This window comes from Cyrtonyx montezumae, unplaced genomic scaffold (genome assembly GCF_038088225.1).
Source record: "Cyrtonyx montezumae isolate F1298 unplaced genomic scaffold, pur_monq_1.0 scaffold_25, whole genome shotgun sequence".
Lineage (NCBI taxonomy): Eukaryota > Metazoa > Chordata > Aves > Galliformes > Odontophoridae > Cyrtonyx > Cyrtonyx montezumae.
Genome location: NW_027071992.1, coordinates 240150 through 265814, shown reverse-complemented (window position 1 = coordinate 265814; position 25665 = coordinate 240150). Strand labels below are relative to the sequence as shown.

Sequence of the window (25665 nt, the reverse complement as noted above, 5' to 3'; positions counted from 1 at the left end):
ACATAAGCAAGAAATAAGGTGTTTTTTTTTAATGTATGAAGTATTAAAATATCAAATATTCTTTTTTGAGTGTATAAACAAGTTAGTGCCATGTCAAGATTATGTAGCTAGTTACAGGTGGCTTCAGATCTAGTGTTGCATGTTCTTACTCTATGAATCAAATGCTGAAGAAGAAGCATTTGTCCTAATATAAGCACTAATTAAATGAGACCTGAATCCCAAAATGAGATGAGGTGCCAACCTATTTTGGAAAGTGTTGATTTATACACATAGTTTTCACTTATTAAATTTATTTCAGCAAGAAAACATCTCATTTACATTTTAGGTCAAACACAAAATAGCTTAAATGGGGAGTTTTGATGTGGAATTACTGTAACAATGTTAAGGCAGATGTTAGAAATTGTAGGGTGGTTCTTGGTTAACATTGTAGTCCTAAGTTAGCCATCCACTTTAGATCGGTGTATAGCAAAGTATAACTAGTATTTCTGAGGGCAAGTTCTCCAAGCTTGGAAAAAGCCATGCATCTTCAAAATATAATTTGATTTCCAGAAAAGATGTTTGTATGTGAAGGCCTCTCCATCTGGTGTATGCCATGTTTTATCAGTGAACTCATGATATTTCACATTTTCTGGGCTCTGTGTCAGTGCTACTTTCAGTTCTGATCTTCTCTGTAAAGTAAAGATGAGAAAATGTTTGCTTGACATGCTCAGCTTTTTCCATGGCCAGCACTAATCCCAGTGAAGGAATGGACTCACATTTCAAAGGGGTTTGCAGGACAAAGGAGGGGATCAAAGTGTGCGTATTTCTCTCTTCCTTCAGAAATCTTGTCTCATTTAGACCCTCCTCCTTGACCAGCCCCAGCCCCTTGCAAAGAAGACTGTCCTCTGCCCCTACCACAGTCACATCTCCCAGCACAGGCAGGGACAGCAGCACCACACAGTACTTGTGCTGTCTGTGCCACAAAAAAAAAAACTTACCAGCTAAATGCTGAAATCCTGCTTCCACCAGGTCTTTGAATATATGCTTGACAGGATTCTGATGAGCCAGCAAAGTACCGTGTAACCAGATCAGCAGCATTCTGTGTCCATGCTCTTTATAACTCTTTGTCCCTAAGAAATACACAAAGCATTTGTCTGTTCGGGGTGCTTTAAAAGTGCTGTTTTGTGCTTTTACACTTTCAAGAGGATCTTAAACCCTACTCATCCACTCTCACTTCCTCACCTAGAAGCAACGTGAAGGCTGAGACTTAAGAATAATTAAAAAGCAAATCGTTCTATCCTAAGGCTTAAAAAATCCACTGTTAATACATCTTAAAATGGTGACATGCTCCAGCTTGGTTTGTATAACTTAAGTGTCCATCCCACTAGCTGCTGTTACCTGTCCATTGTTCCTCAATAGCTTTAATCTGTTCATCTGTGAACTTCCAGAACAGGGCCAGTATTTTCCATTCCTGGGGTTTTAGCTGATTGTATGCCACATTCCACAGGGAGGAACGGAGTTGCTTGGTCTGTGCACTATGATCTTGTTTGAAGGACAAATCAGAGTCTGGCCAGCCATCGCTATTATGACCTAGATGTGCCTAACAAGGAAAGCAAATGACAAATTCTGTGATGAAGCTGGGAACATTCTTCACTCAGTGAGCAGTGCATACTGCATCCTGTACAGCCTTATGTGACTAGCAGCAGGTGAAAGGCTCGGTGCAGGTAAAGGGGCAGTGCTGGCTGGCAGTAAGCTCCTTGGAAGGTGCTTTGGCACAGATGATGCTGTTATAGTTTTAATACTGGATATTAGAGAAATGAAGATCCCCTGTGCTTATTGCTACATGTCATTAAAAGCAACATAAAGTGACCTCTGATACTCGATAGCAAGAAAAAGCAATAATTACTTGAGCCTCTTGGCTATGTCTTCTTTAGAATCCACACACTGAGCGTGGCTGGGGTTCAGCCACAGCTCCTTCTTATTCTGACTGCAGAGCACCATCAACACAGCACTGCCAAAACTGCTCCTGCTCCTGCCTTGTCACTGAGCTTGGCTGGACTGGGCGCTACCAGGACACCAGTTGGCATTAGCACATATCCAGTGTCTGAGTGCTAACACACACGTGGAAACTGGATCTGCCCAGATCAAAAATACAACCAAACTGCAAGCATTTTACCCTGACGTTTAAAAGTTTTATAGCCACGTGCTCATTGGTTGTCCAAAACAGGAGTGATGGGGCTGCAGCTTTTCTGGGCATCTCTGCAAGGACCACATCTAGCAATTCAGCCCCAGCAGAGGGCTATCCAGGGAAAAGCCTGGTTCCCAGCATTGGTAAATTGTAACCACTACTTCATCTTGCTTACATGCTGGTCTTGTTTCAAACCAGTGTCCAAAATGAAAAGAATCTCACCAAAAACCTGACACAGAAGGACAAAGCAGATACTGAGCAAGAAAGGGAAATGGCAGCAAACCACATTTTAGAAGTGTTAAACATGCAATACTAATATCCAAGTAAATATCATGAAAACAGAGTTTTTTTCCTAACCTGAGAGCCTTGCATATTAAAAAAAAAAAAGGGAGGAAGGGAAGGGAGGGAGGGAGGGGGAGGGAGGGGGAGGGAGGGAGGGAGAGAGGGAGGGAGGGAGGGGGAGGGAGGGAGGGAGGGAGGGAGGGAGGGAGGGAGGGAGGGAGGGAGGGAGGGAGGGAGGGAGGGAGGGAGGGAGGGAGGGAAGAAAAAGTCATAATTCAGGAACTAATCATTATCATGGGTGTTTGATGCCATTTCTCCATTTTGCACTTCCAGACATGCGCAGGGTGAAGTTTACAACATAGAATAGCTCCAGGCTCTCTCTAGTACTATTTCTCTTGTGAGTTTTGAAAACAAAGCAACAACAAAACAAAGCAAAACAAAAACAAAACCCCACCACCACAAACACACACAAAACAAGGATTCAAGTAAGTAAAATGCCTATTTCCTCTCCGCCTTGTAGCAGCACAGTTTCTAATTGTAGCCAGTTGTGTGTACAGGCAGTGGCAGTGTGGAACAGCAAGAGCAGCTCTCAAATGTGGTCAAAACCAGGGAAGGGATGGGTTGTGCCCATAGCTAGGACCAGGAGAGAGAACAAGAGAGTCTTTCACATGCTTGAGTCATGTGTACTTCCTCACATTTTGTTTTTTAGCTAAAGCTTTGTCACCGATGACCGGTCATCTTGATGTAATACAAAGGCAATTCTTGCTATAATGGTTGAAAACACTGTGGTTCTGTACATGGTAACAGTAGGAGAACAATTTTATATTCCATAGCCATGACCTCTGACCTGCCCCCAAAAGGCAGGTCATGCACAACACATGTTGCTCACAGATGTGTCACCATAACCAACCTAGATCTGTGATTTACCAGCACAGTTCCTCACAGTGTTAAGAGTCACTTGGGCAGTAACAGAGCAACAGTCCATGGGCCTTTGCTTGGGGACAGCTGGGTTTGCTAACACCTGGAGAGGCTTTCGTCCACTGTGGTAAAGCCTCACTGCCAGGCAGCAGGGGAGGGGGTCCAGTCACAGACTTGTGAGACATCAGAAGTGGGAGCAAGAGATCAGCAAAACTCAAGTTCCATCTACAATTCCCCTGCTTTCCCATCATCAGTTCCTTTGTTCCAGACTTAAACAAATAAGCCCTCCCAGCTCAGGCACCACCTGCAGAGCACAGACAGAATGATGGGACAGCCAGCATGAACGGAGCACTTATCGGTGCGTGTCATTGCTGCTGACTCTCAGCTCCGTAGGGAGGGGCATCACTAAGCCTGTATCTAAGTAAGCATGATACTGTGGGAAATAAGCTTAGAAACTGAGACAACCTGAGGTCATCCTAAGCCATGTTCTCCCTTCCGTCTACTGTCTGCCTCTTTCCTGTTCCCTTTCTTCATTTCAGCAATTAACAATTAAACAGGAGGAACAGAAGAGGGAGCTCCTTCTGCAGCACCGAGCTCTTCTCAGTAAATGAAAGTCTGATGCCTGAGCTCCTCCATTTGTCAGCTGCAGATTTTGCAGCAGCAAAGAACACCAGCCTGATGCCGAAGGCCTAGTTTGAATTTTGGTCGGAATGTTTCTCCACCCCTCTTCTCTATGTGTAGAGTATGATATAGGAAAATGAATTGAATGACCTTTAAGGTCCCTGTCAGCCCACGCCATTCAATGATTCTATGTTTCCGTGATGTCTCTTACCTGTTCAGTAGCATAATACCTTTCTGCTTTTATGATCATATCTACAACGAGGGCATGATTGCTCCTTGAAGCCACAGCAAGTGCAGTTTTTCCATGCTGAAAACAGAAAGAGTAAATCAGGGCACGATCTCATACATTCAAGGATAGAACAGAAGAAACACATGAGCTATGTTGACAGAACCCCATTCTTTTTTTACTTTTATCCCAGCCCAGAGGCCATCAGTCCATCTGAGCACACCTCAGCAATCAACACTTTGGTGTACAGGCATCTCAGTGGCATTCCACATTTCTGTCTTTAATTAACCTTCTTCAGTGGGCCTGCACAAAGTAGAGATAACTCAGATATGAACACTCAGGCAAAGTTCTTGCAAGGCATTCCAGAAAGTTAGACTGCAGAGAAGCAAACCCCTGAACTAGAAGGCTCTGTCATTAAATCGTAAAATGTTTCAGCTGCCCACTTATTTCAAAATGCTCTAATATACACAAGGGGACCAGAGGCAGCAGGAGCTCCCCAGGGCCGCATTCCCTGGATGTGTGCACAGAATGGGATGTCCCTGACCCTTTGTGCTGCTCTCACTCCATGAAGGATGACTGGAAACATGTGCTTCCTGTGTTTCTGGGAAGGAGGTCATAAAACAAAATAAAGCCACGTAATCTATGCATGCATGAGGAAGGTAGTCTACCCTGTCCGTGGTCTTGAGGTCACAGCCTGCCTTCAGCAGCACTTCCACCATCTCCACATTGCCAAGATCAGCAGCCAGATGTAGAGGAGTTTCCTGCCTCTGCAATTAATAACACCAAATAAAATAAAATAAGCTAAACTTCCCATAGAAATAAAACACACCCAATCTAAATCTACAAAAGATTCACAACAAGAAAAGGCCCAGACTGGAAGATACCAAACAGAATGAAAATGTAAGTCTCAAATAACTGCCAGTTCAGTTTCAGACAGAAAAAGAAGGAAGCATCTGAGATACCTGCAGGAAAAGCAAGCAAGAGCTCCAGCTGGCTCATGACAAAACTGCCCTCATGCCCTACAAATGCACAATAATGTAAGGAGCTCTTGCCCTCATTAAACAAGATTTTTGGGTTGAGTGTTACATGCAAGGGCCAACCGCCATACTATCCCCTCAAGTAACCTCTCCCTGCTGAAATTTATGTCAAGATAACTGGATGATTTTGAAGCACACATAGCACTGCAGCTTACGACAGGGCTTTTTTCTTAGCCAGCTCTGCCACACTGGTGATTTAGAGTGAAACGTAGAACAGAAGTCCACCTGCTCCATAAGGAGTCCAATAAACCATAAAGCCAAATAAAATAAAAATAAAAACAAAACAAAACAAAACAAAACCACTTCAAAATAAAGGCCAATCCCTTATATAAAAAATACAGCTATACAAGCACTCATCTTCAAGTCTAATCTTCAGGTTTGTAATCAGGGTTGTGTAGTCTTCACACAGCTGCTGTTACCTAAATATAACTTGTTTTGATGGTGAGCATTGCTTGTCTTGTTTATTCTTTCTTTCTTTATCATTTATTTATTTGTCCTGCTGCAGAGAAAGCTTCCTCCTCCCTCCTCTCTTAGGCAGATGTAGTTACTGACCAAGTGGACCTTTTCGGTTGTTTTATCTTGATTGCAGACATGGTATTTGAGGTTTGAGGTCTCTAATCAGCAGCCGTTTCCAATTGCATGCCCTCAGATCAAACATGCATCTCAGCATTCAGACCCACAGCATTGCACACCTGTTCAGGCATCAAGTCCCTGACCATGCGTGGCAAGAACACGGGAGAACCTGCTCAGCTCCTCCACACAGTATGACCATACAGGTGTACACAGGGAGCAGAGAGACCATCAGGACTAGAGGAAGTAGAGGAAGGTGCCAATCTTCCCTTCTTCCACAAAACATCTTCCAGAGGAGAAAGGGGGAAAAGGTGTAATTGGTGGTTTGCTCTGTGAGATGGTTCTCAGAGCACTGGGATAGCAGCTGAGTTGGGCCCAAACACCACATTAAGATCAAGGCTGCTGCCCTTCCCTGTAGTTCCCACAGGCAAAGTAAAGCTGAGTGATAAACAGCACTGAGGAGCAGGGAAGGGCTTGGTGCTCTGCAGGCCCTGCTCAGCAGCAACTGAAGCACCACTGCGTAATCAACACTGTTTGGGCCACTGATCTAGAACACACCACTTTGTGGGCTGCTATGGAGACAGTTAGCTCCCTCCTAGTTAGATAAAACACGCTCAGAAAGCAACGTATGTCCAAAGAAACAGAGTTGTGCTCCAATTTCAATTAGAAAACCCTAATTTTCTTTCTGTTCAGTAACTTTGGTTATGTTTCATTGTACCTCAATGACAAAGGGTGGAGAGTCTCTCAAATCTAGAATGACTTTGCTAGATCAGTCTAGAACTGCCTTGAATCGACAGATCAAGCCTGCATGCATTGTTCTCACTCCCAGATGGACAACTTGAGGTTAAGAGAGCCAGGGGCCAATTCCTGTGTTTACCTTCAGAAACCTATATTGACAGAGTTACAGTGAGGATGCAGGAAAAAAAAAGATCTTTCCGGTCATTGACACTCTGCACTGGACTTACCTCTGCATTCAACTTTGAAACATTTCTGTCATTTATTATGCATGAATCATTACACTTAGACAATAAACTAATCCAAATATTTTGGAATATCTAACATTTTACTGTCTGTACTTGGTGCAAACACTCATAGCACAGCACATAGCTGTGACTAGCAATAAGTACGCATACAAAAATATAAGAAGGAAACTGCCTCTTCCTTTTTTTTTTCTTTTTTTTCTTTTTTGTGTACCTTTAGCTCACAAGCAAAAAAGCAGCAAGCAAAATCAACATCTCACCACTTTAGCAGTGAAGTAGTTAGAGATTCCCATTTTCCTTACGTGGTTTAAGAGGTTTATATCATGATTCGCATCCAAGAGTTTTTTCATTATCAGAAGATGATTTCTGATGACTGCCATATGGAGAGGGGAATTCTTCTGCTGTGGAGGGAAAACAAGTTGTTTGTTACACTTTGTACATTCGTTAAAGGTTCATTCAAAGAAGAAAGGTGTTTCAGTTAGAGTTCAGCCCTTGCCAAGGGGGTGCAGGGGGAGGTCCTGATGAGATCCAAGACTGCAGACAGCGCACCTTAGGGTGCCAGGGACCACAGCTGTTAGAATGGAGGGCACCATTCTTATAGCAAGGCACCCCTTTGTACATCCGTGCTGGGCTGTGCTGCTGCCCGTGCTTTCCCTCAGAGATGGAATATTGGATATACAGCTGTCAGAATCTACTTCACAGGAAAAAATTCTTGTACCATATTGCTACCATAGACACTCTTCATAATAACCTGACTTGCTGTAATATCTGAAGTGAGCAAATCATAGATAGAAGGAAATTAAGTTCTTATATTTGAGTGATTATTCATGCAAGTAACTGAGGCACAGTTCCAACGCCAGTCACAATTCAACCATTAGATTGGCAAGATCACTCTGCTTGTTGGGCCTGTGACTCATCAGTTTCTCGTTAAGTACAGCTAAAAGTAATTCCATGCCAGTGCCAGAGACCAGCTTATTAGGATCTTTATAAACCACAACCATTTCTTTAGGGCTACAGAGAAATAAAGCTCTCACGCAGAGCAGCACTGGAAATATTTACAAAACTCAGGTTACAGTTCTATCAGTTAGCTGCAGAAAGCCAACAAAACAACAAGCACAAACACACACCAATCTTTACAGCCACATGATACAACACGCACACAGTCATGGCAGATATGTCACAAAGACCAGGTCCTGTTCTTACCGAACTCTGCAGAAGTGGAAAACAACTTTTTCACAGAAAACCTTAGATGTCAGAGTCTGTAATATCTGAATAGTGACAAGATTTTAGTATCCTTTGAAACTCCTAACCAGGGGTTTTAGGGAGATTTTGAAAGCAGACACTTGGAGCACAGAGGCTTTACTCTAGATCAAATATTAAATATTAAATATTAAATGTATTAACTCTCTGTCCCACATAGGAGTACCTACAGGAGGGACGATGTAGCACATAGGGATGCCTTCACTGCCACGGCTCAGTCCAAGCAAAGTACTTTCCTCATCTTCCCACACTTCTCAGTCTTCAGCACATCCCAACCAATTCTGTACTGCACTGTGCTGCTTCATCTGCACATGTTCTGGGTGTGCACAATGGGAGCTTTCTTGGTTAACCCACACGTGTGGGTAACCCTCAGCCACAAACCGTATTATCAATAACATGTGCAGTAAAAATAACAAGGAACTACTCAGCCTCATTCAGTATATGAATCCTCAAGGAAAGGCAGGGTACACTGAACAACAACATCAAACATGTTGTCATACACTTACCTCAGGTTTAGGGACCAAGTCAATGCTGTTATCAATAAGAAAAGTGACCAAGGATTGATGTCCATTCTGAACGGCAGCTTGCAATGCATCGCTGTTGTTCTGAAAGGAATGTTACAGACAGCAAAAATTTACATTTCTGTTGCTGGGAACAAGAAAAATAATCCTACCAACACCTGTCAATACAGAATAATCTTTCCCTCACATTTGTGTTATGATATACTTCTTTCATCCCAAAATGAAACACTTCCCATTGATGAAGTGATGGAAAACTACAAAGAAGTCCATCAGCTATGGCAACATATTTTTATGAAAAGTGAAAGAACTTCCTATTGTTGGTGTAGTGCAACAAACATGCTGAAAGAAAAAAACATGGGCCCCCCATGGGCTCTTTCACTTTCTATCGAGAAACAGATAATTCAGCATTCTCAGCTTTGCTGAGGCACAGACTACAGCACAAGTCCAGTCTGTTAGTCCAGCTGAACCTTTAATAAGCAGCTATGGTCATATTAACACATTTAAAATGAGGGGAGGGGAGGGGAGGGGAGGGGAGGGGGGGGGAGGGGAGGGGAGGGGAGGGGAGGAAATGTTCCCTTAATTCTGCTCTAACAAACAGACTCTTTGGTGGAATCACAAGCATTCCTGCAAATTCTTGCAGAAGGCAAGCTGAATACATTTAACACATCTGAGTCCGGGAACCAGATGTGGGGAACAGATTTGTTGTCAGTTGAGGATTATAAGCTGACAAAAATGAGGCCATTCATTTATCCAGCTTGGTTATATTCCCTAGCCACATGTTTTACTATCAGACTGACAATAAATAAAAAAAGCCTTAAAACATTATTCTATCAAATATGTCTGTGCTAGGTCTTCTAAAAAAGTTCTATGTAATTGACATAATCTCCATTCCCAACTTCATTACAGTTTTTACTGTTTCCTAAAAAAATAATCAAAGTAAACAGAATGTCAGTACACAAAGAACAGAGAGGACAAAGCCCCTCCCACAGCCTGGGCTGTGCCAGGGGCAGTGTGATGAAGGGATTTTGCATACATACGTGAGTTAAAACATTGATGTTACTCCCTGCTTCCAGTAGGAGTTTGGCACATTTTTCATTACCTCCTTCAACAGACAAATAAAATGGAGTTTCTCCGTTCTAGATCAACAGAGAAAAAATGTCTACTCCAATTTATGCCATGTGATTATAAAGGTTGTAAAGTTATGACATTAAGCAGATGATTATCTTGATCAGTCATCCAGCTCAAAAGAAAGGGCGGGCAGAAGGGAATAGAATCTGTATACTCCAAAACTAATATCTCAATAAAATACCTCAATAAAATGGTAACGCTTGAACAACTAAGTGATGTACAATAATTAAGTCTGCATATGTAGACAAATTGTACAATACAAATAACTATTTCTTTCCAAATGACATTACAATCTAAAGGCACAGAAACAAAGATGATGGGAAACAATTGCTGCCACTCAACACCAGTGAATACCACTATCACACTGACATACACCATGAGTGCCCGTTTCTGTCATACCATGGATTTCCAACCCCCCCAAACCAAGCTTGTGTTACAAGGAGTACTTTTGTTGAAAATATTTTTGCTACATGTTTATTTCACACCTCCTCATTCCCAAGAAGTCTTTTACTTTTCCATATCTAGTCTCTAAAATAAGTTACACCTGTGTAAATGATCTGCACAGTGATCTGATCCCTATTTCTGGACTTCTACAACACATGAAGGTTTATTGAAAACCACTCTAGTGCGTCAGAATTCACAGAGGCATTACCAACTCTTGGCCTTGTCTTGCCTAACTCCTGCCACCATCATTTTGGAAAATGTATTTTTCATTTCATTGTACATAGCTTATGGTGGGATAAGAGAGACTATGTGCAGAAAGCAACAGGTCTAGCTGGAGAGACAAGCCATTCACTCAGTTAGCCTTGGCCAAGCAGCACAAGCTTTGTGTGCAGAAGCACACCTTTATTAGGCAAATCTTGGAAGCATGAGAGCTTCGCATTTCTAAAGGTTTTCTGTGCCTCAACCTGGCATAGATAGAAAAAAGAAAAAAAAGATGCTAGCTGGATAAGAGAGCCCTTTTGCTCATAAGCCTTTTGCTGAGGAGTGGGTATCTTTTACTACTGGACTATTTACTTCTATTGCTGAACAGGACACAAAAAAAGCCAGAGAGAAACTCATTGTATGAGGAACAGACGAGAGAGCAAGAGACACTGAAGATTTTAGTAATGCTGAATCTAATGATGGAGAGACAATGGAACAGGATTCAAACACACTGGGAAAGCAGCAGAACTCATGAAGTCTATTTAGGGGAAAAATCATACCTTTAAACTGGTAAGTCTAATTGTTCTTTTCAAATTTCTAACTTTACCTCATTCTGTAATTTATGTTCTCACCTGATTGAGGTCATCTATTTCATCCCAATGCTCAAGCAGGATCTCTACAGCTTCGCTGTGGCCATTTTTAGCTGCCAGATGTAGGGCTGTGTTTCCCTCCTTGGAATTAAAATACCAAAGGAGATATTTTAAAACACAGAATAAACTGAGAGCACTAAGAACAGCACACACTTAAACACAGAGTCATTTGTACTTCCACTTCTCTGTTATACAACTTAAACTTCTAACTCTTAAAGACTGAATCAGAAGAAAACTTTGGTCACTGGTTCCTACAAGGATGGGGACTATTCCAAGTCCCCAAAAGCACTGATGTCAGTACTGCTAGCTGAAACCTGAGTAAATATATAGTGTTTTCAGGGTTTTGTTGGCAATGTAGCAATTTTGATTATTCCCCACTATCAGCACAATTCCTCACTAGTTAATGAAGAAAAAAATACAGCATATTATCAAGTAAACAAAAATGAAGAGCGATCCAGATTGTTATCAAGCAAGTGTAGAAGTTTTTGAGACAGTGTTGGCATAAGAACAAGTTTAAAACTGGCTAGAAATAAACTGAAGCTGGATATTTGGAGGAGGATCCCAACCTGCATAAAAAGGAGGGTTGATAATAGCTTTCCAGCCACAGCACTAGTGGGGGAAAAGATCAAGCTTTTCCTAGAAAAAATGTGTGTGTGTTTGTTAGGTGATGGGTACAGCTGCTATTAGTGACCCAGGACCAGGGTGTCAGTCCTGTACTCTTACCTACATACTCCACAGGATGTTGGAGTTTGCCTCCCATCACTGCTGATGTGCATGGTGAGCCTGGCAGGCTGGGGCAAGACTGTTGTTCAGCCTTTGCTGACAGTTTAGCACAGTAGAGATTCATGTTGCAATGCAGCACTTAATGTACTACTAGGAGACTAAAACAGTATCACAACTTTCCAGGTGCTTGCTTATATTGCTTAATGAACATGCTATGTGACCTTTTCATCATTTTGTAATGTTTCTACCATAGCAGTGTCTCAGATGAAGAGAAATACTAATGTGCTCATTCCACAAATAACAACATAAGGAGTAAGGAAATCTAAAGATAGATTCTGAAAATTAGTCACCTTAAAATGCAGCATCAAAAGCACATTCAATCAGATTCAAGCATTTAGGCATTACTGAAAAATCCCCATCAGAGCTTATGTAAGTCCTGAAATATTCAAATACTTTAAAAAAGTTAGTCATGCAGTGGCATGCAGAATCAGCTGAGAAGAGCAAAAACAATCCAGAAAAACGAATCTGCCAGTCCAGAGGGTGGCACCTCCAGCCCAAATGCCCCTTTTCTTCCATCAGCCTTTCCTTGCAGGAATTATTAACTCTTCTGGCAACATACTCCTGGCAACAAGGCCAGATGTTCCAATCTCCTTCCTTAATTACTGAAATACTGTCATCCCAGTCCAGTATGCATCACTGCCAGAACCATGGCACATCTTGTTCATATGACTTAGTCATTTAGTTAAATACACTTAAACAAGGTAATATCCCACAAACAAATAAAGAAACCATTACCTTATCTTTTTCAGTCGTGAGCAGGTTTAGAGCTATCAGATTATTTATCATGTCAGCATGGCCTTTTTCTGCTGCCAGTAGAAATGGCTTTCTACCTTTCTAGAAAACAATATGAAAAGAAATACACTGTTATGGAGAAGAAAAATATTACCAAATATATGGCATATGTATATGTGCATGTTACTCTCCTTAAACATTTTATATCATGGAAAAGTAGGTATATAGAAGAATAAGTAAGATTTTTTTAAAAGAAAAAAATTTGTAGTGTAAAAAAAATAGCATCTTTCATATTCTGAAGAAAATATTTGAAAACTGATTGGAAGTAGTAACAAATGAGATATAAAATGTGCTCAAAATACTTAATTCTGAATTATTGTTTGGTCAGATGGTGAGATCAATCATCAAAAGCTATCTGAGAGTGGCCTGTACTAAACATGGAAGCAAATGAAATGCAAGAAAATGTTAGACAATTCTGAAATAGCCTCAATATAGAGAAGAAAAATCCTAGGAGGCCTAAAATGCAGAGGTTTGTTTTGCTAAATAAACTCTTAGTAATGTCAGCCTTGTCATGTATAGACAGAGTTTAGAACTTTGCACTACCCAGTTGATAAAACTCAAGGCTCAATAAAAAGGAGAGGGAAGCTTTGCTTTTCTGGTGATGGATCCCACAAAAATATTTTTCCTCATACAGAGATAAGATATCCTACTTATCTAAGCAAGCTTTTCAAGTGAGATTCCAGCATAGTGGGAAGGAAAATTACAAGCACAGCAAACCATGATGAGAACAAGGCCTTGGTACTGCTGAAGAGTTGGTGCAGCTCTGTAGAATGGCTGTATGAGGTTTCATGCTCTTTACTTGTGAAAGATGCCCCATGCCCGCCATACCTGGCAGGTTTAAGAGGAACAGTGTGGGAGGGTGGTGGGGATGTACTGTGTGGGAGGAGTTCAGTGACAACCTTGTGCTGATCCAGCAAGCTCCTCATGAACAAAACTACGTGCTAGTACTGAATCCAAAAGAGGAGCTCATGGTACCTCTGCAAGGTACAAAAGAAACAGCAGCCACTGCTACAGGCAAGACACATAAGGGAGATAGCAGAGGAAACAGGAGGGGACATAGCAGACATGAGAGAACACGAGGGAGGAGATGCATGAGGTGCACGCCCAAGTGTAACTGCAGACCGTGTGAAGGAGCCCTTGACAAGGAAAGAGAAAAAGAGAAAAAAACAGGATTAGCAATAAAGAATTCTATGGATTGACCCCAACCCCTGTCTTCCATTGGCTCACTAATGGGTCTGGATGTCATGTTCAGCAAAAGCAAAGAAGCAGGGGAGGAGAGGTGTCTGAATTTCAGCTGAGACCAGCGAACAGGGAGGAAAGGTGCTTTCCCTATGTGCTTGCCTGGCTGTTTCTAATTTGTTTCTCAGTACCCAAACAAGTAATGAAAACTTTATTTAAGTTGCAATAAATTTAAATTCAAAGTTGAGATTGTTTTGCCCACAATTTCTTCATTACATAAAAGAAATAAACAGAAAAGCACACACTGTACCCCATCAGGCTTGTTCAAGTCAGTCAGATGAAGATCTTGGAGAAAATAATCAACTATTTTAACACTGTTGTTCTGTGCTGCAAAGTGCAGTGCATTCATTCCTTCCTGAAAAACCACAAGCAACTCTATGAGTGCAGGTTTTACCACTTCCCAACATCAACATACTTAGAGTTGTTAAAAACCTGCCATCAACAAACACACCTCATTCTTAGCCCTTTGGTCAGCTCCAGCTTTCACTAACTTCCTCATTATATCTAGATTTCCAGTCCAAGCTGCAAGGTGGATCACTGTCAGGCCATGCTTTTTAAAAAGAAAGAAAAAAGAAGAAATTAAAAGAAGAAATTAAATCACAACCAAAATCCCTTCTGTCAAATGTATTTTTATATTTTTGATTAATATAGTGTATGACTGGGTTTTGCTTCACAGGCTCTAGAAGATCAGCACTATCACCCATCAGTATGAATGGAACTCATCTCACTTAAATTACATTAAAAGTTCAGGCTCTCTCTTCTTGGAAGAAGATGTGGCATCTCCAGAGAAGGATAAGTCCTGTTGTGAAATGAGAAATGAAGCAATTCCTGAAAAGCTACCCTCCAGAAGTGGACAAATGACCTGAAGTAGTTTGCTCTGGGTGCAGCAGATGACATTTCAGGCAACAATACCTAACAAGAGCATTTCCATGAGTCACTGTGATTTTCCAGTTAGTGCTTCTTTCAAAGTTCTCTTAAGAATTCTTCTCCTTTAGACAAACAATCAAAGGAACAAACAACCCTCCCTTGTCATTAATATTTTAGAGCCAAAAAAAAAAAAAAAGAGAGAGAGATAAGCATCTTTTAGGCAGTGAATCCTCTCTGTCTCCCATTTTAGCCATAGTTTTACTCTCCAGTGTTCTCACTCCTCTTCTTGTTTCTTCCTGTATGTAACTGCATCCAGGTGAAGCATCACAAATCAGAGTTTATTCTGTTACAGGCTGTGTAAACACAAAACTCAGAAGACATTCACAGTCTACCTTAAAAGCACATGAATCTTAGAGACAGAGTCAGAGGACTCTAAAGGCAGCAAGAGGGAGCAAGGTAATTTGTTCACAGTCAAAACTTTTTCAGTTTCTTGCCTGTAAATAAGGAATCAGTAGGCTGACTCCCATCTGTAACTCAAGAATTAGTCCATAGGAGTCTAATAAGAGGTCTATCAAGATCCTGTAGAATCTCAGGGACACCATACCTACTCTGCATCTTCTATGTAAATACAACATAGAAATACATGATCACATCTAAGACTGTTGGAAAAAAAATGTTGCAATCATGAATCTTGCTTTGGCTAGACACACTTGAATATTTGGCTGGAATTAAACCTGTCTGGGGATATCAAGGGCAACAAAAAGGTTTTCCACAGGTACCTCAATGACAAAAGGACTACTTTGGAAATGAGAGTCTTGATGAATTATTTGGGAGATCTAGATACAGAGGACAGTGAAAATGCTGAGGTACTGAATGCCTTCTTTGCCTCAGTCATCATTAGCAAGACTGGCCTTAGAAATTCCAAATCAGAGGCCAGGCTGAATATCTGGACAGAGAAACATGTACCCTTGGTGGAAGAGGATGATGATAATAAAAACACCACTGTGTGTTTTTAATTAGCTTACTTTTTGTAAGAATGTTAAGAATGCTTATGATCCTGCATTAGTATAAAAAAGGTCAGAAACTAAAGTGGAGTAAGAACTACAGTCACATTATGTTCACTCTGTTGTGTACCCGCTGTAATATCAAATTGGTGCCAAAAAGTACACAAGTCACTGTCAAATAAAATATATAATACATAATGAAATACATAGTCATGTTAATTTAGCTCTTTGAGCTAGTTAAGATGGTGAATTTCTTGTGCTGCTTGAACAAATATGATTAACAACATCTAGAAACTAGAACCAGACAGTAATCAAAGGGTTAGAGTGAGGTTCAGTTAGAGTGAGGTTCTGAGTGTCTAAGAGAACCTCAGCACAGAGTGAGGGTTTATATTTCATAGTTGGTTACAATGCATCCTACCAAGTCATTAAAAGACCTTTAGTTGCACTTTGAAGCAACTTACTGCCTCAATAAACATAAAAGGGAATTACTGAAAAAATATTTGCGACAGAGAAGCCGTGCCTGTGAGTATTCACTGGCTGGGCAGCACAAGGCCGTGATCCTGAGCTATTGGAGCAGGGACAGACAGTTGGTGGCTTTCCTGCACTGCAAAACAAATGTCAAAACTACATGTTGGTACAGTCTCACCTCTTGTTTCTATTCCAACACAGGATAACAAGGACACTTTCTCTCTCCTGCCCACTCCTCCAGCCTGGAATTTTTCTTTCTCACAACATAAACACAGCAGCATATGGAGGGTAAGGAGAGAGAGGCAAGCAGGAAAAAAGAGGTGAGTGATTCATCTGGTTTCATTACTCAGGGTGAGATAAATAGATAGATAGATAGATAGATAGATAGATAGATAGATAGATAGATAGATAGATAGATAGATAGATAGATAGATAGATAGATAGACTGACAGACAGACAGACAGACAGATAACTGAACCAATAAGTCCTCTGGAAAGAAATTACTGTAAACTGGAAAACTCCTAGTTTGCATAATCTGATCATTAATAAAAAAGCATACATTTGATTTTAACATCTGAATCAAATCCTGCACTAGGAATCCCCATCAGGCCCAAAAAGAAGCTGAACCATACACTGCTCAACTCTTCAAGTCCTGAAAGCTGCAGAGTAGCTGACAGTTCTGTGTTAAGCTGCTCACACACAAAAGAACACAGGGATGGAATGCAAGCAGGCATTCCCTGGAATCCCACTGATACCCAGATTTAAGTTCTACATTCAGAGTTTGTTTTGATACACAATCGGCTTTTACATTAATCGTATACAAGAGTGATAAAGTATGCAGCTGCCACAGGGAAAGGGGAACTTACCTGATCTGCCATATCAACTCTAGCTTTGTGATGGAGCAGAAAATCCACTGCAGACATATGGCTTCTTGCAACAGCAAAATGCAGCGCAGAGCGTTTCAACTGCAATAAGCAAAGCTTTGGCTGTCAGATCCATAATTATATTCTTTTTCTTTTGCAACTATCAGGATTTCTGAATTATTTGATTATAAATAATTACAGTGGTTAGCATATGTATACATATGCATAGTTCCCCCTACAGCTTGGTCTGTATCTGTATTTTTATTCCTTTGGAGATCATTTACACACTGATGATAAAAATTGCAAAGAGAACCAGACTAGTTTATTTACTGAAGTTCCTGTATAAGGCATCACAACCCCTCTCTGAAATGTGCTGTCAGAGTGGGGTTAAGTTATCACACACTACCTAGAGGAGATGCACACAGTGCCTGAAACATCTTTATTACACAATTCAATATGAAGAGTTGAGGTCTGGATTTACACAATTATATCTGCTTTTCATATTCTCCTTGCTTTTTTTCTGTACACCTGCAACATACATGTCAGGATTCCTCCCTCTCTCAATATTGAGTCATCTTCACAGAATGAGCCATTACTTATGCAAATGAAGACTCCCACCTTGCAAACAGTGAGTAATTTTTTAACAGGTGAATCAACTCAAGGCTTATCATAAACAATTTTTCATTACAGTAACTGACAGTGTGAACTTAAAAGGGATTGGTTAAATTGAATCAAATCTTGGTGGAAAGAGTTTCCCTTTAATTAAAGTGACCATAATTGGGTTTAATGTAATTCACTTAGAGTTTCCATATGTGACTTAACCAATTAATTTTAAATGTCAGTTTGGATTTGTTCTGTACAGATCAGCTGTTTCATTTATAGCTCTTCACCCTCAGCTACACAAGTTAAAGACAAACAGGTGGGATTTGTGCCAGAAAAAGCTTCTTAAACAGAAACAGTTTTATCAGCAGAATTTGGCTTTTGGCAGACTTGCTTGTTTGGCTTGGAAGTACAGGGGGTGGAAAAAATCAGCGTAAATGCAAGAACTGTTTTGCCAGCACAAGTTAAGTCCCCAGAATCAGTCAGGGCACAACTGCCAAGCAGCTCTGCTAGTAAATCTCATACTATAGACCTGAGTTAAGAATGAGAGAGAACATTCAGAGTACTGGACTGGAACTGTATTTAGATCAATTTCCTGAATTCTGGAAAGCAAAAAAGGAAGAAAGCGTGGTTTTGAGTGACCGGATTCTATGGTTCACCTGCTATGTACTTATAGAAGTACATAATGGATGGGAATGCTGTCATTGTTTTGGAGAAGCTTACCCCAAATAAGGCTTTGTCTCCATCAGCTTTTTCACAAAGAAAATGAGGAATGTAGCTCTACATTCTCCTCAGTTTCCCAGTGGGGAAAAATGCACGTGAGTTTTGCTTCCATGAGGTAGTAAGGCAAGGATATTCATGGGCAGAGGATTTGTAGTTAGCCACAGAGAGCTTCAGGTTCTCTGCAACTTCCAGATAAATATCAAGACCATTGCACTGCTGTTCAAATACCTCTGATGCACAGCACTTTGTCACTGTGAAATTCATGTCCTTAGATTCCGTCAACATAAGAAATGCATTTTTTTTTCTATTTATGGCAAATCTGAACTCTAAACTAAACCTGCACACAGAAGTTGTGGTAGAACATTTCTGTGGTTCCATGTGCACTGAGCAATAGTATTTAACACCACCATTTGAAGTTTGTGGTGTTAGCAGCACAAACTCATTCTCAAAGTGACTGTGGGGTTAAGGCTTCCCATTCTGAAAGATGTAGAACTCAAGGCATTAATTATACAGAAGACAGTCTGTATTAGAGCAGTGGTTGCTGTTCGGAAGTCCTGAAATTAAAAAACCTGAGAGCTATGCTGTGTGAAACTCTTCAGCACAAGCTAGATATGTGTAGCACTGCTTAACCACATCCAAGAAGGAGACTTGTTTAGCACCAGCACGTGGGTCTTCCACCATGCAACCCCACAGGCATCATATTTCTGACATATTGTACTCACTGTATCCACAGCGTTTATATTAAGGTTCTTCTTCAACAGCTTTTCCATGGTTTCCAAATTGTTCATTTTAGCTGCATGCTGAAATGCTCTCTCATCTGGCAATACTGTGGAAAGGCATGGCACACACACAAAAATATATATATTAGAAAAAGAATAGCCATACCAAACTTAAGGGACAGATATTGTTCTTACCTTTTTGAGCTTGTCCTGATTTCACACTTCCTGTGAATCACTTTTTTCTCATCATATAGAAGTGTTTCAGGACTGCACTTTTTCCCTCTAGAGACACCTGGCTGATGTTTCTTGTCTCACAACTTTTAAGTGGGCTTTTCACATCACAGGTTATTATTATTCACTCTGCTCACAGGAACAAGAGGTTCACTTGTGAAGTTCCAGCCATCTAAATGAGTCTTTTTATAAGGCTTTTTACAAGCCTGACAGTGAACAGTATGAACTGCAGCACTTACGTCCTATTCTTGGAAAAATCACTATTTTACAACAGAGCGTACCACCAAAGTACACAAAAATGCATAGCAGTGACAAAATGATATGCCTCATCTGGGAACAGGTGGTTAGGAGGAAAAAAATAAGGAAAGAGAAAGAGAGAAGGTGGAAAAGAAGGTTGAACTTGAACTCAAAATTTGTCTACTTGAATGTCTTAATGCAAAAAAAAAAAAAAGAACATCTGTTTGGTTGACTAAAGTAGATGCAGCATATATTTGGACAACTGTAACAAAACATTTAACACTTAATTTGGAAAACAGAGTTCCAGAGTCTGATAACCAGTTAAGCTAACTTAAGAGATCAGAGTGTTTCTCCACCAGCACATTTCTGCCTTAAATTTTAATTCAGTACTTCAGAGAAATGAGGGTATCAAATGCAATAAGATATTCTTAATTTAGCATCATATCACACTCAAGAAGCAAATCACTTAGATATCTTTTGTCTAGATAGAATATTTTGGCCTGAAAGCTGCAAGGCCACTTGTCAATTGAACCAGCAAAGAGAATGAATGATATTCTGTGCTGAACTAGAAAATGCAGCAGCAATTTGTTCCTTGCTGGTCCTTCCTCTAAATTTATTGACATCTAATGAGATACAGCTTGAGGCTGCATGACTAGAGAAAATACCACAGAAAATCAGTATGGCATTCCCTTAATTGAATCCTGCACATCATCTTGATTATAATCATAGTGGAATAACCACAGCTGTATTAAAAAAAAAAAACAAAACAACCCTACAAATTAAACTGAACAATTCCAAAACTGTAAAACTGTTTCCAACTTTCCTAGGACATGACACTATGCAAGCACCTCACACAACAGAAGCATCCTTCCACATTCTCTTCTCTTGTAATCACAGAATGGATTTTCTTTAACAAAATAAGAAAGCAGACGCAAATAATAATGCACCACTGGACTAAAATACTTGAATAGTAACATTTCTATAGACTGTAGTGTTAGATTTCAAGCATTAAAAGAAATATCCATCTTTCATATTGAAATAGTGGCATTATTTACAAAAAAAATAATCACCCAGTCAGGGAAAAGGTCCCTTTGCTCCAATATTCTGCCTCTAACAGAGGCTGACAGAAGATCCTTTGGGAAGAGATGAGAATAAATGCCTCTTTTGTGTTTTTTTTTAAGTCGACGTCCAGAAAGAATTATTTCCATTGTCTTGACTCCTAGCATGGGTAAGCCAATGTTTCCAGGGTATCTTGTTCAAAGCAAGCATGAACATAGAACTTTGGGCACCAAATAACTGCAATTAGTTTGGCCACATTCACTCCCATTGGCTGCCGGTGAACACTTGGATGAAGATTTAAGACGTTTAATGCAAAGATAAGTGCTGTTGCATCCCAGGGCATTCAGGAATAATCCTAGCAATTTACTGCCTTCAAGAAACAAGAGAAAGCCATGTTTTGTTACTGCATTGCTGCAGCAAGAAGAGTTTTGTTTTAGCTCTGACAAAGAATTGATGTCTGCTCTCTTCTCTCCTGTTTGGAAGTGATGAACTGGATGCACACTTTTAAAAGGAGACTTCTTGTTTGCTCAGGACACAATGTTTCATAACAGCCCCTCTCTTAATACATCTTAATCCGTGACTTAAGAATAGCAGCAATTCAGGTGCACTACTGTGTTCACTTTGCACACAGTCTTCTGCTGCTTTTGCAAAATGATTCATTTTCATGCATGAAATTACAAGAGCAGAGAGCTGCCATAGTACAGATTTGTAGAAGCTTTCTTTTGAAGCTGTGGTGTCCAGAAATTGTCAATCCTTGCATTATTACCACTCACTTGATTTTCAAGTACTAGCAGCAACTTGTCACCCTACAGTCTTTTCTGAGGGGTCATTTCCCTTGGCTTCTTCCAAGCAGTTTGACTCAATGCCCTGGTGTTTTCATTGAATAGTTATATTTTATTTTCACTTTTATATTTGAGCTAACCAGAAATACTAATTTTGTCAGTTGATTTCCTTCATAGATACTCCTGTCTGCACAGAATACATGTTAGAATTTGGAGTAGTCATAATGTAACTGTATTTTAATGTGCCAAATATCCCAGTCTGTCTCCTCTTTCAGAAGGGTAAGGAAGTAAAAAGATGCAGAACTATGAACTGCCTTATTGACCAGAAAACAGGAAGTGCCCCCTTACAGAAAGTCAGATTTTGAAACACTTTCAATTTTAATTTCCTCATATTCAAGTGTTATTTTACTGTAAGGGGCTTTGATCTGTTTACAAGCAATAGCACAACTAAGGACATCTACTGAAGTCAAAAAGTGAACCCACTGTGATATCAGTACTCAGAAAAAATTATAAGGAATCTAAACACTAAATCTTTCCATGTTTTCCCCTACTTTTAGATTTCTTTTGTAATATCCACAATATGAATCTGTCAGTGTCTTGAAAAGAACGTGGAAAAAATAGAAAATCAAATTACCTGAAGAATTCTACAGAAAATACAAAAAAATCACAGATAATTTGAAGTATTTTCTTTCTATCGTTCCTAAAATTAATTATACTTACTGGTTTGGTAACATTTTCTCCTTCGATAACCTGCTGACATTTTTATGCTTGTTATTATAAATAAAATGACTAACATACAGGTTTTGTAAAGTCACAAGAATGTTTTGATAAAACAACCCTTTCTCAGTATCAAAGAAGTCACGAGAAGTCTTGTCTTTCGAATCCAACAGTGACATTTCAGTCATTGCTTATCTTTATCTACTCTTTTTGCAAGACTGGAAACAGGAAGTATGGCCCAGAACAGATTTCAGTGATTATCACATTGAAATCACAGGACATGGTCACAGTAGGGCTTAGTAATTACAGTTCAGTTTCCACAAATAACCCATTTTCACTATCTGCAGCCCATGCCTTAGCAGACTGTTCTGTAACAGACCAGTTTGAAATCTCAAGACTAGCATCAGCTTGAGTCACATTGCTGTGTGCAATGAGAGCAGAACTTCCTCCAAGTGCTGCGTGCCCCCTTCCAACGCAGAAGCAAGACTCAATTGTGAAACTTCCCACGTGCCTGAGCTCAAGCACGTGGATAACCCCAACGAACCCATTCAGAGAGCTGCAGGAGTGCACTTAAAGCAGAGTGCCAGGCAGGCCAGCCTCTTGGAAGATGGACGCATCAAACCCCAAATCTTGATCTCACATATCAAGAAGTCAGCATTTCCCTACGTGATATGCTGGGTTGCTGTGTAAAAGTTAGATCTGGCTTTAGTCCCCACACACTCACAGCTGTTGTGGTTGGCTGCTGCATCTCCATGCATTGTGTCCTCCCTGACCCGAAACAGGTGGCTCAGTCCCTTCATGGTAGCTGTCAGCTCCTCTTCCTCCTCACCTGCAGGAAGAGCCCCCTACAGCTGTGCAGAGGGACGTGCCCTTGGTATGCCTGGGGTGTGTTTCCCTGCTGCACTGAAAAACCGGTTCCTAGGACTCAAAGTTGACTTAAACACACCCAGCCAGGCCGTGGGCCCCACTGCTGCCTGCAGCAGCACACTGTCCCTTGGCCTCAGCTGCAAAACCTTCTGCAGGCTGAGGGCTGCTTTAGGAGAAGCTGTTCTTGGAATTATCCTGCCTTAGATCATCACTGGATAGGAGAGTCCTCTGGAAGCACAGCATGCTCTTCAGGATGTGAGAAACTGAAATGCTTCTGGTCTAATTTGGACAGAAACAGGAGTATGTGGTAAAGTAAAAGAGGCAGTTGGATTTAATCCAATCACAGGACTTTGAGTTATTTTTCAGAGGATACTGAGGTCTGTCTAATTAGGAAATCCTCTTTTATCTTGAACTCCAGATCCACGGTTACTTTTGTTTGCTTACACCAGCATGGATTATTTCATTTCATGCAGACAATCACTACCTGAGATGGGACATAAAAATTGCTGCCTTTTAAAGTGGTTGGGTCAAGTTTTACTTTAAAAGCAGCAGCTGGCACTCCTGACATTATTTTAATATAAATGTTAGAAAAGTGGCTCTAAGAATCCAGAGCTATCATTAGTCAGCCTTACGCAACTGAAGACAGTGGGTTCCTTCACGATATCTTTTTCTTTGTAACTTAAACAGTCTTAACACCTATGAGCATTACCACTATATGTGTCAATGGCAAATTTGCTCTTCAAAGACTCAAAAGTCTTTTGCCCATCGAGCACTTTCACTTGCTTCCTGTGAGTCAGAAATTCCAGTTAAACTTCTTAAGAGGTTTATTTCTGTGTGCTGACTGGATAGCCAGCACAGTCTCGTGGTTTGCATCACTAATCCTCTTTTTCCAAAATGAGGCCACAAACAATTCTGTAATTACTAGATTCAGCACATGCAACTGGCCCCCCAAAGGAGGAAACACAGGTAACAGCATAAATATTTAAACTACTAGGGTGGTAATTTTAGACAGAGCCTGGAAAAAGTAGCTGTCGGTTCCAGGTTCTAATTACTATCAGACAATCTTATTTCACAGCATATCCCTCAACAATCTTAACTAACTTTCCCAGTACAGCTATACATTACATGCACAAATGTCACAGATAGTAAGCTGACCACATTCTCTAACCACTTCCCATGACACTGACTCCTTCAAACGGGCCCAGCAACCCACAGAAAGGGCTGATGCAAAAACTAAGAACACAGAATCCATTAAAAAGTGCAGAGTGAGGAACTACTGGAATGCCTCTTTTACTCGCCTTCAGACACCTCTCTCCAATGAGCTGAGAACAGCACAAACTCAGAGCACCTTTTCATTAAGAAAAAAAATAATAATAACAAACCAACACAGCAGTAGTTTTTAATTAAAATACAACAATTTTATAGTTATAAATACATAAACAAATTGAACCATTATGAAGAAAAAATGTAAGATAAACACATGTTGAATATCGGATAAAGAATAAGCAAAAATTTCACTCTGTAAATGCTAAGAACTTAATAGCTAGAAGCAAGATAGCAGCTACTATATTCTTATTAAATTGTATGTGGCACTCTACTTCTGGAATCTACAGGATTCCAAGTTACCGGGTGCATGAACTGCTAGCCTAGTCAGCACCTTACAGTTGCACCCTTTCCTTCATCTCCTATTGTTACAGCTACCTGTTGCAGCTTGCCTTTGCTTCGGATTACTAATGACAACTAAATGGAGAGGATCAACTTCAACAGGTGCTCGTGTACAAAAATGGAAAAATGTATGGCAGAGATCCCCAGAAAAACAGCTGGAAAACAAGCAAGACATTCCTTAAGCTCCCTTGAAGGCAGTGTGATTCCTGACAGTTTCAACAATTCATTCCCTTCACTGGGTCTGCATTCTGCAGTGTAAGAAAGAGACAGGGACATGATAAACTTTGTAATAACTCCCAATGTGGATCAAGATGTCAGACCAATTCAAGCCCAAACTGCTGCTGATGATCCTGTCTATAGAATTACAACATGGAATCCAGCAGCTTTGAAAACAAAATGGCATGAACATAAGTATTAATGTATTCCCAGTAGAACATTTCTAAAAATTAGGACTGAGATATCCAGACCAGACAACTAATAAAAAAAATAGGTTATCCCAAGATTCATCCAAACATTCTGCATACAACGTATTCCAAAACCTAAAAGTAAATAAAGATATTATGACAGCAATAAACAGATTAAATAGGAGAATGCTGCTCTACGGACTATGTTTCTCTAAGGATTGAGGATTTACAAGTTTGGCTTTTAAAGGGACTGTTCCACTTATGGTAAATGTGTTCCTCACAAATAAATGCCTTTGTGCATCCCTTTCTTCAGAAGTCATGGAGAGAAGAACATTGAGATCACAGAAATGTCATCCTTTCCTCAATTACCTTTAACTAGAAGAGGAATTCAAGATTATTTCACACAATCACAGAATAACTTATGTTGAAAGGTACCGTAAAAACTATCCAGTTCCAATCCCCCTGCTATGAGCTGGGATTCCACCCTTCAGATCAGGCTGCCCAGGCTGGCCTTGAATGCCACCAGGGACAGGCCATCCACAGCTTCTTTGTGCAGCCTGTGGCAGTGTCCTCATAATATTAAATATTAAATTAACTTTAAATATAAATATTAAATATTCAATTAATATTAAATATTCAA

The 25665-nt window shown here is 40.3% G+C and overlaps 1 protein-coding gene across 1 annotated transcript; it reads right to left on the bottom strand.

Moving 5' to 3' along the window:
* Window positions 1–592: 592 nt before the first annotated feature.
* On the bottom strand, window positions 593–24638 carry ANKDD1B (ankyrin repeat and death domain containing 1B). The gene is given in 16 exon segments (XM_065740128.1): window positions 593–668; window positions 978–1109; window positions 1378–1579; window positions 4200–4295; window positions 4883–4981; window positions 7104–7202; window positions 8568–8666; window positions 9620–9718; window positions 10988–11086; window positions 12524–12622; window positions 14070–14174; window positions 14271–14369; window positions 17025–17123; window positions 19067–19170; window positions 22814–23007; window positions 24619–24638. Coding segments are annotated over 16 exon segments (1704 nt in total). The 3' UTR covers window positions 593–609.
* Between the last annotated feature and the right edge of the window lie 1027 nt (window positions 24639–25665).